Genomic DNA, 14,884 nt, shown 5'->3' with positions numbered 1-14,884 from the left:
TCACGAATTAGTTCTATTATGGGTTTTGTCAAAGTCAGACAACGTCAACGGGTTTAAGTCATTCACATCTGTAATCTCGTCTGTATTAATATTGTATTAGAGAATAGGATAATAACATCACTAATGTCGCAACGTAAGTCGTTATCAGCGTCAGGCAGTAGTCCAAGATTGATGCCTCGGCTTCTAGGATGGCTGTACATCGCCGGTGAGTTCGTTAAGTGTTAGCAGATAATGTCTAAAATTTCGAGAATAAATAGCATTGAGGACTTTTTATGTATTAAGTGACTGAGTTCTGTAACGTCCTATAGACAACATAGATTCATCAGATTGGGAGAGACGCTATTGCGTTTTAGCCAAGGAGGAAAGAAGGTTGTATTTTAATGGCGAAAGTGAGGTAAGTATTTCAGTGCTTATAACATTTTTGCACCGCCAAGGGTGTTTATTAAAACTGCCAATTGCTCGTGTGTGTACACAAATGTGGACCAATAGGCCTCACCTTTGCAGGTACTTTGATGGTGATAGAGGGGTAATCATTTTGTGGTCAGGCTCGTTAAGTAATGTAAACACTTTTATTAGCAAGCGTGCCCATACCCACACATGCACATTTCGTTGTCTCTTGTGTATAATTTAGTGTGTGTGTGCTTGGCAACCTTATTTTGTAATTTGTAGTCTAACATTAACATCAATAGCATGAAGAATTTTGCTCTAGACAAATTTTTGAATGCCAATGTAGTGTAATAGGTTGGTAATAGTTTATTTTGTTCTATAGCATTTGTCACCCCCAACTTCGCCATCTTCAAGAATCACAGGTAAGCAACTTTTTTTTTCTTGTATTTAGAGAGTGTTGCTGAAATTGTTACAAATTGTTTGTAACATGTTTTGTTTTGTTAGCTCTTAGCTCAGCTGTTTTTGCCTTATTTGGTTGGTCATATATTGTTTCTCTATATTTTTAGAAGCATTAGACATAGATAGTCTCAACTCAGAACCATCTCCGTTTAAAAGAGGTGGACAGCTAACTAGGGTAAGGCAGACAATCGCAATTTTTTTTTTTTAGTATATAAATGATTATGTTTTTGTTAGAGTTTTCATGGTCTAAGGAACTCTCTGAAGAGACCTAAAAATAGTAACAGACAACATGTCATTGACAACAGATCCACTGCTGATGTTAATTCTTCCCATCAAAAACTTGAAGGTTCTAGAAGCTTCAAAAATGACCAACTGTAAGTTTTCTGTTGTTAAGTGACATAATGATATTCCTAGCAAATTTTAACTGAATTAATCGTTGCTTGTTTTTCGTGTTTAGGAAAAGAGTACAACAGAGCAGTTTTGCCGATAAGCGGCGGTTGGGTGCATCACTGGATAATCTTGAAGCAGTTATGCACCAAGATCGGCCAGAGATTAACACCAACAAATCTCTAGGTTCCCCAGGAACTTGGGTTAGTGTGAATTAGCATATGTAACTTCTGCTTAGCTAAATGAAATCCTTTAATTTGAGTTTTGGTTCCCTAACTTCTGTATCCTGTGTGTTTATACAAGTCTACTTTTGTGGGATTGGCAGGTGGCAGACAATTTCCCATGCAGCATATTAATTGTTTAGGTCAGCACCTGTTTCTATTGGTGACCTATTTTGTTGCCAGTCTGCTGTAGGGCTTCTATCAATGACGACTTTTCCACACTGCAGCCATACAAATTGAGGATGTGCATTAATTGGCAGTATAAGGTGTTTGTGTGGGGAAATAGACTATGGGTTAGGCTATCCACCAATTATCACCATGTTTATTTATTGCCCATGTACTTCAGTATCTTCAGATGTGGTCAGTTTGAGTGTGTTTACACCAACTATACACTTTGGTGTGAAGTTTAGCAGTCTGTTACTTCCTAATCTCAAGGTCTGCTGAGTATGCAAAAAAAACTTGACAAGTCATTTTGATAGTTCCTTTATATTGTACATACATACTTGGCAGTAATAATGGTAATCGGTTTTGTTTCCTTGTCCTGTTCAAGAAGTGATATAAAAAGCAACTTCCTGGCCTGTATGGTATCTGTTGAAGGTTTACTTGTTCTTGGTCAATGGTTCACTACACTGATGTGTAGTGCAATGGAGGCTGTGTTCTGCGAGTCATAAAAATGTTGGCCAGCACTGCTGGTGCCTGTAAAAATGTAAATATTGGAATTAGTAATGCGAAAGAGATGTAATAATTCAATTTTTCAATTCCAGTGCTAGTTGCTATAGAGATTACGTTGGTACAGTTTTTTATCCATATACCCACCCACCCGGTTGATTAACTTTAAATTCCATCCATTGTTTTTACTGCTGTTGTGTTGCTAAGTGATGTTGATGATAATATTGTGCCAACATTGGTTCATTATGAGAGGTTTTCTCAAGCATTCTGTTTTAGGGAGTACTAATATGTATATTTTGAGTGTAAATGTCTAAATAAGGCATGGAGATTCCTTTATGCATTGTAGCACATCACGATCAACTGACACACAGTGTGATAAACAGTACTAATTACTATATAAACCGAGCTTATTTTAACACCAGGATCGGGAAGCTAGCAATACTATGTTTAAGATATATAAGAAGATATTTACCTCAATATTTATACAAAAATGTGCATGTTGATATACTGATGTTTTGTCTCTATGTAGCTGGATTTGGCCACTCCAGGTCACTTACATATTGAAGCACTTCACCAGAGCATTTCCCCCAAGCATAGTTGTTTTAGAATTATCACCGAAAATGGAACATTGTATGCGTCATGTGGCTCAGAAGAGGAACTCCAGAAATGGATTGTACAGTGAGTATCCGATGCTTATAAGTGACATGTAGTATATTTTTTTCCCACAGTTTGCAAGCGTTTCGTATGCCACAAAAGATATTTATTAAAAGACTTAATACCCAGTTAAACATGTGGGTCTTAGAGGCAAAGAACTTTCCTCCCAAGAAGAAGTAGGTCTAGATTTTCCTCTCATGGGCAGCATTATATGTCTTGGCGTGTGCTTTTTTCACAGATTTTTTGCGCAAATTTATCTTGACAAATACCTGTACGCTCAAACCTGTGCGAAGTCTCGAGTGGATGACACACTTTTTTGGGGCGAGCCGTTCACCTTTGTGTAAGTATTTTCTTATCAAAACTGCGACATATTTACTGGCCCACATTAAAGGAGCCCTCCCACTACAAAGAACATGGTGATCAAGATTTATAAGGACAACTACGGCACCACAAAGAAGAGCTCGAAGAAAGAAAAATGTGTCGAAATAGGTTTGTATAACAGTGTCCATAGCACACATAATGTATTCATCTTTGTTTAGGTACTATTACAATTCCACTTGATACAATTCGAGGTCACGAAGTTGAGAAATGGTAAGCCATATAGTTATTACATATAGCAGGTTATGTAGCATGTAAAATTTCACTTGAAATATAGTGGCATAAAATTCAGTGATAAAAGCAAAAATGTGATATGGGCATGTGGCATATAGAATCAGTTGCATTTCAGCTAGCAGTGTGAAAACAAAGTGAATTGAGTATGCATGGTGTGGTGCATGCACCACTGTATCAGTTTTGTCGACTACCCGCTTCTTGTGCTTCGACTCACATTACCAGATACAGCTGTGATAGGGTAAACGTATCTTCCAGAGTGCTCAGTGATGTAACCTTAGCAGAATCATGCGATTATGTTTTTATCATGGAACCAAAATACTTGCAATGACAACAAATGCTGAAACTATATGTTGCTATGTGGTATAGCTATATTCCTGTGTGCCTGTCATTCCTCCAAGTATGTTATACTAGTTTACAACTGCGTTTGCATTTGTAGCAGTTTGTTTTGTGGGAAGAACAAGTCCTGTATTGAATCCATATGTATAAGAGTGTTCACAACTCTACATCCAGAAGTCTAGTTCTAGCTATTTAGTCCTTGTCCAAATGTTGTTTGCTTAGTATATACATAGTTATTATGTGTTAATTATTATACAATAACAAGCGATGTTATTCATATTTGTATTGTATAGCATTCACGTTGAGTATTGATACTTGTAGTGTATTCAATTGTATCTCTATCTATTGTGTTTTGTTTGTGTAGGCATGGTGTAGTAATTGTTAAATTGAAACTTGTGTGTACATATAGTGAATTAAAGCATGTGTATTTGTGTTGTGTATGTGATTTGTGTGCGGGCCAGTAATTGAAACTGTGTGTATGCACGTGTGTGTACCTGTCCACGTCTTGCACAGCTTTGTTGGGGACTTTCATGGCCTCTATCTCTTGAGACATATGGCATGGTTTTCCTGTAAATTACTAGTCCTGCCCTAGGAGGTTTTGCCTGCACAGTCTCTAGTACAGTACTTGAGTAGTGCACAGGTACCCCAGTGTTCATTCTCTGGGTGCCATTAGCAGTTATTTTGCACAACTGCCAGAGGTGTTACTTTTGCATGTGGGCCAGTTTGTAATGTGTTGGGAATTGAAAGTGTGATGTAAGGTTGTAGTGTAAGCTTATCCCATCCATCTCAATACATGTCCTGTCATGCCTACACTGTGTATACTCTACTGTAGGTACCAGGTTAAAGTACATCCTTCAGCACAGCAAAAGATTTTAAGCAACAGTCGGGAAATTCCTTCAGTCCGTATCAAGGGACTAAGTCAGGTAAAACTCTATAAATACTGTACAGTATATATGTAGTAGAACTTGTTGTGGTGATTTGGACCACTATACCACTTGACTATGTGCTTGCATTAGGACACTTATTTGTCGGCCTTTTCTTCTGTTGAACTACAATGTATTTTTGCTGTTTTATATGTGTATATGCCCGGTATTGACCATTTTTGATAATGGATAGTGCTGGTGACTGCATCTGCGAGAACCCAGTAAAATTACTATAGCACCTTCAATTCCTGCATTAAGAAGTTTTTACTATAGAAACATTAGCTTATGAAAACTTTAAATGTGATTTGGAACATCTACAAAATAAACTTTATATCACTTCCAATGGGAGCAGTTCAACTAAGGCTTTTGTGGTGCTTTATCAGCTTGCCAGAAAAAAGGAACATTATTTTCACATAACTGTTTCCTTATTTGCGCTATTCATGTATTTACCCATTATAATACAGCTTTGTGCTATAAATTAGCTATACAACTACGATGTGTTTTCCCAGAGTGTGATGTTTTTAGTGTTGTTGTGGTTACATAGATGAGGGATTTGATTTTTACTGTTTGCGGTCATTCAAGCTTTGGCAAGGATAAAGTTGACACAACTCATCCATGAATACCTTGTATACTTGTTCCCCAAACACACTGTACCAAAAAGTTAATACTTTGAATTAGTTTCATTAGTATCTGTAACGAAAATGTTAAATGATATACCAGTTGTTCTTTTAAAGAACACCGTTCTGATTTAATGAGGCTTTCTGCATGCGCATAGTATGTAAGATGATCCATTTCACACACTGACATGTAACTCAATAACAGAGTGTTAGTTTGTATTAATTTTATGGCTTGATTTTTGGTTTGTCTTTCATATTTCACACACAACTATAATTTGATACTGTTCCTCGGTTTTCCAGGTGGTGTCAATTTTGCCGTTGAAGTGTTACGATCAGTTTCAAGAGGTATGTACACCACTGCATTAACTTTATGATAACACTGGTGTGACTATTGGAACTTGTATTTCGTATAGTTTCTAGGCACCAGTTATTCTCCGATGTGTGATGCTTTAGAACATCTGATTTCTGCCAAGTGCAAGGTAACTTGTATGGAACATACACTGTTGATATGTTTTGATGTGCACAATTTCCTACTGATGTCACTGTGTGTATATCTGCTGGCAATGATCCACCCTAAACTGGAATGCCTTTCACCTATGATGCAAGCCTGCTCTCCTTAAATACTAAATTCCGTAGAACCCTTGTGTACTAACTTGTCATAGGTCTATAAGATCTTGGCAGGCACAATGACAACAAAACATGTGTAGCAGTTGTGTGCTATAACTACGACTTTATTTGAGCAGTATTACTAGCTTATGAACATAGCGAGCTACTGTATAGGAAAGTATGTGCTATGGTGAAGGTTTGTGGGAGATATTTTTAATCAAAATTTTGTTTTGGTCAGCTCTATAAATTTCAGTGAGTGAATTTTCTTTTCAGGTTTCTAGTGCCATTAGTGTCCATGTTTTCAGTGTCTTGGAAATAACATACTGAAAAAATTATCTATTTTAGGGTCAAAATTAATGTAGAACAATTAAGCTTCTAATACCTTAGCACAAATTGAACTTCTTATTCTGAAGGAAGTGCGATTTAGTAAGATCATCAAACTTGTTTAATCTTTAATGGCTGAAGCAGAATTGTTATTATTTTCTATATATACAGTATGTTCGGCTTTTTACTTTATATGGACTTCTATGAAAAAATTCAGCTATATGGAATCAGAAAATTAGCAGCTTACGTAAGCTACTAGGCAGATCTATAATGAAGTCCATGGTTGTCAAGTTAGATGAATTATTAAACTGCATTAAGGAGTTTAATTGGTAGAATTATAGTGATTCTAAAGATGATGTAAACTACCCTGCCTTTTCCTATCCCTACACCCTAAACAGTTTCATTATTACAGTATAACATTACTAGAATGTGCATGCCACACCACACCTTGAATATGTGAATATAAATTTAGTTTATAGTGGGAGTGAGACATCATGTCATTAATTTTACCGTTATATTCATTATGAAGCTTAAAAAGTTTTTCATATAAGCTAGTGATATGCAGACTTAATTGTTGACTGCCCCTAGAACCAGTGTTACTCAAGGGTGCTTTAATATCAGCCTAGCGCCCACTTCCTAATTGAAAGTGATTATACTAGCTACTTCCCTCTCTATAGATCTACAAGTGGTTTCAGTTGCTAACTCAGTATATATAGCACTGACCTACCTCACTCTAATGTGATATGTGTGCATGTAGTATTTTCAACCAGAGGCCCAACTGTTATGTAAACACTGTAGTGAACTCAGTTTTATGCATCACAAGGTGGGCTTCAAATGGAGTAAAACATTATTTTAAAAAATAGTGATTTAATGGTTTTTTAAAAGCAACTTCACTGCATGAAAGCAAGGAATTAACTTGCCTTTTTATATGTAGCTATCTTTGAACACTGTTGCTTGTACTGGGCCTTAATAACTGTATCCCATTCTCATGCATTTACAGGATGAAATTGCTCAAACACTGATTAGAATTTTTCAAGTTGGTGGCACTGCAAAAGAATTCTTGGTAGAGATTGTCACCAATGAAGTTCAGAAAATCGGTATGTTAACTACGTATGGTGTGTTTATGCATTAGGCTAGCACTGTATGACCTGTTTATACTAAACATTGTGATGTGCAATTGACCGTTACATATTTATGATTTGTCAGATAACGAGAATTTGGTGTTTAGAGGAAATACTTTTGCTACAAAAGCTGTTGACACATACATGAAGATGGTGGGAGAAAAGGTGTGCAGATATAACACTATCATAAGTGAAATAATTATATTATTTCTTTTAGTATCTTCAAGACACACTGCACAATTTTATTGTTGAGTTGATAGAGCACAAACAAGACTGTGAGGTAACTCTACAAGCTGTTTATGAATGATATCGTTTGTGTAATTGTGTTTAACGTGTTATGTAATTCTCATTATTTCTTACTGAGTTAAAGATTATTATTCAATTGTGGCTGTTTGTGTACTAGGTTGACACAGCTAAGTTGACATCTGGGGCTAACTTAGAGCACAACCAACAAGCCTTAACTGAACTAGTGAGAAAAGCATGGAACAGTATACTACAGTCTGACGTTCGATTCCCAATGTGAGTTCTGTATTGTAATTATTAGTGTTCCCAATAGTGGTTTATGCCCATATTGTGTATCTGCTTTGCAAGGACTGGCAGTCATTGTAAATCAACAAGTTTTGACTTTACTGAAGTTGTGCATCAATCAGCTTTCTCGTGGTATGAACTTTTGAACATAGAAATAGGATATTTTTTGAGGGTGATACCCCAAAACCAAAAGAAGGGTGTAGCTGTTGTGTTATTATAAAGAGAGGTGTATCCTACCCAACAATGCTTGAAATTTATTACAATCAAAACTATCACACCCATGAGTCTGACACTGCCTTGGTATCACATTTTTCATGTCAAGGCCACACCACACACCCTCGATTTAACTCTGTGCCTGGATCTGTGTATTACTCTTACCAGTTTTGTCTTCTTTGTTATAGGGAATTGCAGTCAACATTTCATGGTATAAGACAGAAGTTTGGAGTAGAAAGAGAAGACCTTTGTTTCAAGTTGATCAGGTTAGTAGTAACTCTATACTGGGCCACCTTAATAATGAAATTTGAGTAATCTGCTATGTGTTAATTGTGTTTCCTCCTTCACACAATCTGGCTTTTTTCTCATAGTGGCTCAATATTTTTGCGGTTCTTCTGTCCAGCCATTCTGTCACCCAGTCTATTCCATTTATGTCAAGGTAAGCAATTTTCTTCCAAGATAAAAAGTACTGTATGTTATTCATACTAGAATACCCTGATGAGAGAACGGCTCGCAAGTTAAAGTTGGTTGCTAAGGTAATCATGACCTTGGCCAACTTTACAAGGTGTGTATCTGTCCCTGTCTGTCTGTGTCATGCATGTGTGCACATACACACTACATATACACAGACGTGTGTACTTTTATCACTTCACCACATCATAACTTTCCTTCATAAACTAGCCATACAACATTGCATTGCAGCATTAAGAAGTGATAATTTCTAAATGCTTGTGAGGAAAGTTATGGTATATACCATTTTGTTTGCACACGTAGTGATGTGTCTATCCTGGGATATTAACATGATGCGTGTTATGTTGTTATGGTGTAGATTTGGTGCTAAGGAGGATTACATGTTCTTTATGAATGACTTTGTTGAACAGCAGATACCAAATATGAAACAATTCATCAAAAGTATCTCAGTAAGTTGTGTTGTGCCAATACTGGACTGGGCCTTGTGTACACACACTGTCAAACTCTGAACTCCACTGGTGTTTATTATTACTGTTACTAAGATGTGCTTAAAGCAAGACATAAGTTTGAATTTTGTAAATTTTTTGTGTTCACAATCATTGCATTTATACATGTATGATTCCATTGTGGTGTCTTAACCCTACTACCTCACTACTCAGTTTCATTAGCATTTACAGTGTATTTGGTGTAATGACCTGTCTACATTGTCTTCAATGACACATGTTTATTGATTGTTTTTAATTGTTTTCATAGTCACCTGTAGCAGAATCAGCCACACCCGATGTTGTTTCCTGTCATATCGATCTGGGCAGGGAGCTCTCCATAATGCATGGGATCTTGAAAGAACATATTCACAAGATTAGTAATGTAAGATGTCTTGACTGTGTTAAATTGTGGAGGTAATTATAATTTATATAGGATGCTTTGCTTCACATGTCAAAGTTACCAAAGATTCTTGGTGATATTGAAGAAGCTAGCAATGAAGAACATCCAGATCCACTAACAACTCCTTACGATACCTTACAGAGTTACCCTAATGCTAATTCAGGGGAGCCTTATATTACGGACAGTTCTTCTGATCTTGTATCAACAACATCATCTTGTTGTTCACCTACTGATGATCAAGAAGTAATCCCTCCCCCCTTACCACCCCCTCGTCAACCTACCCCTAATTTTGACAATGATAAACCAACAAGTTTCGTCAATGGGAGTGTCAAGGAAATTGAGCGCAATTTGCTTGATAGTCAGAAGTCAAATTCTTTGCCGTCATCTTCTAATGTGAGTCCAATGGTTGGTCGTACTCATGTGGAGCATACAAAATATCCCAAGAAGACTTTTAGTAAGACACCAGTGCATCAGTCTCGTTCTTCTAGTGAGCTCCTAAGCCCACGAAGTGATCAGACATTTTCAGAGCTTTATGGAGGGGATCAGTCCACCAGCCTAGATGAAGCAATTTCTTCTATGTAAGCAATATGGTACAACTGTTAAAGATTTATTTTTAATTTCTTTGAATTTGTTGCAGATTGAACAGCGGTATGACAGATCAAAACAATACTGAATTAACAAGGGTAAGATTTTGTGTGAAGTTTTTTTTGATATCTCGTTGAGCATGATTTTGTGATCTAGGAGAATAATATGCTGAAAACTAAGCTGAAAGCTTCAGAAGAGAAGGTTCTCAAACAAGAATTAGAAATTGCTAATTTAAAACGAGAGCTGCATCGTACTGATGAAACCAGAAAACAACTTGAAGCTGAGATGAATCTGATATTGAAAAGTAAAGGGGACACAATTTTGGGACTAAGAGAACATTTACAAGAAGCCAAAGATCGATGGGTGCGCGATCAACAGAAAATGCACCGTGAAGTTGAATCCAGTTTGAGAAACCACCACAAATTACAACAGGAACTGAATCACACAAAATCAACATTAGAAGAACTACAAAAGGCAATGAGAACCAAGGATCGGTTATTGCAACAAAGAGAGAAGCAAATAGCAGGTCTCCTCGAAGCAAATCGGACATTAGGCAATGGCCTAGATGAGCTACAGTCATTACCCAAACACAGTAGTTCAGCAGATGATTCTGATGATGAACTTATTTTGCCTGGATCAGTAGTGTTAAATAACAGTTGTCATTTCCAGGCCATGCACCAGACAGACTTGATGCAGGTAATATCGAGTCTTGACAAAGGTAACTTTGATTTCTCTTGAAAAACAAGAGTCATCGATAGTTTTAATATATTATATTATTGTATATAGTCACTCATATATATGACTCATCATAAGTACCCTTTTTGGTTTTTGTATGCTTGTTAAAAACTACATAATTCATTTTTATAACTGTATGCGTTTAAACATCAAATTTGTTATGAGAAAATACTTGCTATATAAATATTACAATAAAGTACACATTGGACAGTTACAGTTAAAAATAGAACTTTCTAAAACCTGTTACACCTCATTCTTGGAGTTGATGTAATCCAATAAGGCTTGACAAACAAACTCGTATTGTTTCTATAACATTACAAAATGCAACAGGTTTTTATATAAGATCTACTTACGCTTTTCTGTATCATGCCTCCTCTCTCCTGCCTCATCTGGCTTAAGTAGCGAAGAGGATTCACCATTTGTTCATGATCATACTATTAACTATATTGTAACAAGGGTGAATTGAAGATGTTCCATTACCTGTTGTACTCCCATGTCAATGGCACAGAACACACCAGTTCTACCAACTCCAGCACTAAGAAGTAAGGCATAGCAACAAAATTTAACAGGAAGCTATACTCTATCAAGGGGGTCAGGGGTATGCCTCCACCACATGCCTTTTAATTTGGTAATCACAACACACTATTAGCTGACTGTTCTAATAGAGTATCTTGATATGAAAATCTTGGAGGAGCTGCTGCTCTGTGATGCTATGCCTATGTGGGTATAACGCATGTTTGTACCTGCAGTGTACAACTATTGGAGCTGTGTTGGCCCCTTGCTGGCCCTGAACACGATTACGCAGACTCAAAATAGAAGTACTCTCTTTTGGAGAACCTGGGAGGAGTATAATTATGTGTAGATTGTTTCAAAAGTTAGCTGCCATACCAAAATCTGGCCATGATGTGTACCAGAAATGAGTTATTTCTCTCTGCTCTGCCTAGATTACAATACAAAACAGTTGTATGAATGCAGTTTACAATTGCCACAGCTTCTTACTGGATTATCAATGTGGTATATAGTCAGATATGATGTAGTGTAGTGTTCTCCCTTCTCCTCCAAGCTGTTGATCACTACATACACTCCATATTGTACCTATTGACAGGAGTCAATGATATAAAGAAGTTGATAACGTACAGTGTCATTGCCGCTGTAACATAGTGGCCAGTAACGATGACATTTGAGCTGCATATAGAGATACAATTGGTAACAATCATAGCACTTATATTTTCCTTCCCTACTTTGCCATTTTCTAACAAGCTGGTTAACATGACTATAGTAGCTGTGTTGTGCTCCCAAATCATTCTCCAAAAATCGTCCATTGATGCTTCGGTAGGACCTGTGAGAGGTTTTTGAATATTATTTTTTTTAAACATTATTTCACCTTGTGATGCAATGTATGCTTGGGGTCTTCCATCCAAGCCCTACAAGAACAATGTCATACATGTGACTGACCTTCATATATACAGACCTTAAGGTAATTGGCATTAATGTATGTGGAGAGTTCATCGTCACCAATCTTTTGCAACAAGACCCGAGAGTTTGGATCTATAGTAGTAAGAAGTCACATTTGCTATGTGTATATTTGCTATGTACTGACTTGGTTTGACATTAGCATATCTGTCCTTCATGGCAGCTCCTTTTGGCAGCTCTTCTGGTCTTGGGAAATTCATTGGTATAGACTGTTAACACCATAGTGTGATGTACGAGTGGAGTGGGCATGCCTACTTACATGAAATTCCTTGGCTAACATATTCTCTATTGGGTTATCCTCTGTTGCAACAGCTGCTGCTTTTGCATTTTCCACCAACTGCCTTAGCCCTTCTTGTGTCAGTGGGTTTGACCTAAAAGGTAGAGCAGCGTTTCCACCATGAAATGTACTAAAAATAATGGTTTTTGTGCTACTAACTTCAATGAAACCTTCACAGTAGCTGATCTCTTTCTACAAGCATACTTAGTGTAACCAAATTAACAATAATGTTGCTCACTTCTCGCTCATCATCCTTCTTCGTCCACTGGGTGGTGGGACTGTGGCTGATTTTTGGATGGCATCCAACGTTGCTTGATCTTTGGTGGGTGATTGCAACAGTGATTCTTCCCTTGTGGGTAGTGGTGGTGGTTCATCATCTGGTGGTGGAGGTGATTGTGGTGGTACTGGACCGGGTGAGAATGGCTCCGACTCTAGTGCTACTGGTGGGGGTGGCTCTGTTGGTGCTGGAGGGATCTCAAGTGTCAGCGGTTCTGTGGACTCCTGCATTGGCTCAGGCTGTGTCTTTGGTCCTGTTGGCTGCTCTGTCTCTTGTATTGTAGTTGGTTCTGTAGGCTTTTCCTCTGGTTCTGTAGTAAAGGTTGTCTGCACTTCTGCTTCTTTGGCTGGGGAGCTAGGTAAGGCAATTGGTATGCGTGGGCCACGTTTAGCCACAGGTGATGTTGACTCATTCATCCTTTGCTCAAACAATTTAGCTCTCTCTGCAATACTATTAGATCTTGCTCCCTTAAACTCAAATGTGGGTCGGTTTTCAGCAGGACTGGAGGGCATTTCCGTAGGACTACTAGGCTTAACTGGTTGTTGTTCAGGTTCATCATCAGTTGTCTTTGTTTCTTTCTCTGTTGTCTCCATTTCCTTTGGTTCTTCTTCTCTTGTTTCTTGCTCAAGTAGTTTAGCATCTTCATCATTCACCTCTTCTTTGTCTACATGCATACGTGTTGGCTACAATCTGCATGTATATTATACAGGTGTTACCTGACTTAGTGGAAGTGGTACTATGGGTGGATCCTTCTTCAGGTTCTACTACTTCACTAATGCCTAATAGTGCACTAGTAGCTGCGAGGGGATTTTCTGTGTAAACAAGTATTGTTAATAATTTATCTTGTTTTGAATGTCATTTACTGACCTCTAACTGGGCTTACTGGAGGCAGTGAAGCCATTGATAAGTGGTCTTTTGAAAGGAGTGGTTTATTGTCACTCTTTTGTACTACTGTCCTGCGACGTCGAGACAGATCACTACAACATTCAAAAGCCAGTTTACTGCTTTGCAAACAAAAGTAGTTTTTACTGACCAGAAGAGACATATTATTAGTAGCAATAATATCATCACACACACAATCGGTAGAATGATTGCAAGTAATAGTATCAGTACTTCACGACTATCATCTGAATTAGTGCTAGTGCTAGTAGGAGCTGTACCAAATAGTTATAAATACAACTAGCATAACAAGTGATGAGCACATTCACTTACATGCTGCAATAATTGATGTAGAAGAGACCATTGCAGTGGAAGAGATCATTGTAGTAACTTCAATCATTGAAGACAAGTCCATCACAATAGTGGTAGAGTCTGGAAGTAGTATTGTAGTGGGAGGGATTGGAACTATGTATATGACATTTTATGATAGTTATAGGTTACCAAGTGTCAGCCTATAGTTACCTGGTAATACAGTGATGTTAACACTGTCAGTGTCAGTACCAACTGTACTTGTTCCAACACAAGTGTATACTCCACTATCATTGACTGTCAAGATAGTGATCGATAGTTCACCATTAGTGCTTATTATAGTGTTATCATACATCCACTATGAGACACACTAGGTTGTTGTTGGTTATAGTGTTAGATGTGTGTACCTGTACTGAGGGTGAAGGGTAGCCATCTCCTACACACTGAAAAGAAATCTCCTCATTATCAAATACTTCTCTTCTGCCTAAACCAATTTCCACCCTAGGTCGAACTAGTAAATTGATTACAATAAATTTAATTGTTACTATATTTGTATCTGTAGCTAACCTGATAGTGTGAAGTATTCTCCATAAGTGGTAGTACATGGGTTTCTTGCAATACACCTGTACCGTCCACCATCATCTCCATTAATATTCTCCAAATTAAAGGTACTACAATATTATAGTCTAATATAACACACATGTAGTTGAGGTACTACTAACCCAGGTGATTGGAAACCAAATGTCGGTCCAGTTCCTTCCTTCCCTAACTCAAATTCTAAATCTTCACCATCAGCTCTACATGTGACTGTGTGTACATCACCATAGTCAATAGTAGCGTCTTGAACACTGCCAGTAAATGTTGGAGCAACTATATAGTAATATTCATAACTATATTGTTAACTGAAAGAGAGTTGTGTAACTTACAGCACTGCAT

General features: G+C 37.5%; 2 protein-coding genes across 2 annotated transcripts; one reads left to right on the top strand and one right to left on the bottom strand.

Annotated features, from left to right (window-relative positions):
* The first annotated feature begins 26 nt into the window (after positions 1-26).
* Positions 27-10,917, top strand: LOC136265578 (disabled homolog 2-interacting protein-like). The gene is made up of 26 exons (XM_066060447.1): positions 27-205; positions 309-394; positions 770-809; positions 954-1,021; positions 1,081-1,220; positions 1,304-1,436; positions 2,653-2,801; positions 2,852-2,953; positions 3,016-3,117; positions 3,169-3,266; positions 3,317-3,368; positions 4,558-4,648; positions 5,566-5,610; positions 5,679-5,744; positions 7,196-7,292; positions 7,402-7,481; positions 7,534-7,596; positions 7,720-7,835; positions 8,246-8,323; positions 8,429-8,496; positions 8,547-8,622; positions 8,887-8,977; positions 9,282-9,395; positions 9,447-9,991; positions 10,051-10,096; positions 10,155-10,917. The coding sequence occupies exons 1-26, from the start codon at positions 124-126 to the stop codon at positions 10,734-10,736; spliced, it is 3,210 nt and encodes a 1,069-aa protein (XP_065916519.1). The 5' UTR covers positions 27-123; the 3' UTR covers positions 10,737-10,917.
* LOC136267532 (tyrosine-protein phosphatase non-receptor type 5-like) lies at positions 10,835-14,884 on the bottom strand. The gene is made up of 23 exons (XM_066062698.1): positions 14,875-14,884; positions 14,671-14,818; positions 14,516-14,619; positions 14,356-14,459; positions 14,162-14,306; positions 13,973-14,104; positions 13,794-13,914; positions 13,628-13,737; positions 13,477-13,572; positions 12,722-13,424; positions 12,643-12,675; positions 12,466-12,577; positions 12,334-12,415; positions 12,205-12,281; positions 12,118-12,157; positions 11,975-12,072; positions 11,871-11,918; positions 11,733-11,828; positions 11,622-11,673; positions 11,477-11,570; positions 11,214-11,268; positions 11,087-11,167; positions 10,835-11,039 (listed from the first exon to the last, which is right to left on the bottom strand). Exons 1-23 carry the CDS (start codon positions 14,882-14,884, stop codon positions 10,977-10,979), a joined length of 2,604 nt encoding a protein of 867 aa, XP_065918770.1. The 3' UTR covers positions 10,835-10,976.

The sequence above is a fragment of the Dysidea avara genome, chromosome 9 (genome assembly GCF_963678975.1).
Source record: "Dysidea avara chromosome 9, odDysAvar1.4, whole genome shotgun sequence".
Lineage (NCBI taxonomy): Eukaryota > Metazoa > Porifera > Demospongiae > Dictyoceratida > Dysideidae > Dysidea > Dysidea avara.
This window is presented reverse-complemented; position numbering and strand designations above follow the sequence as displayed.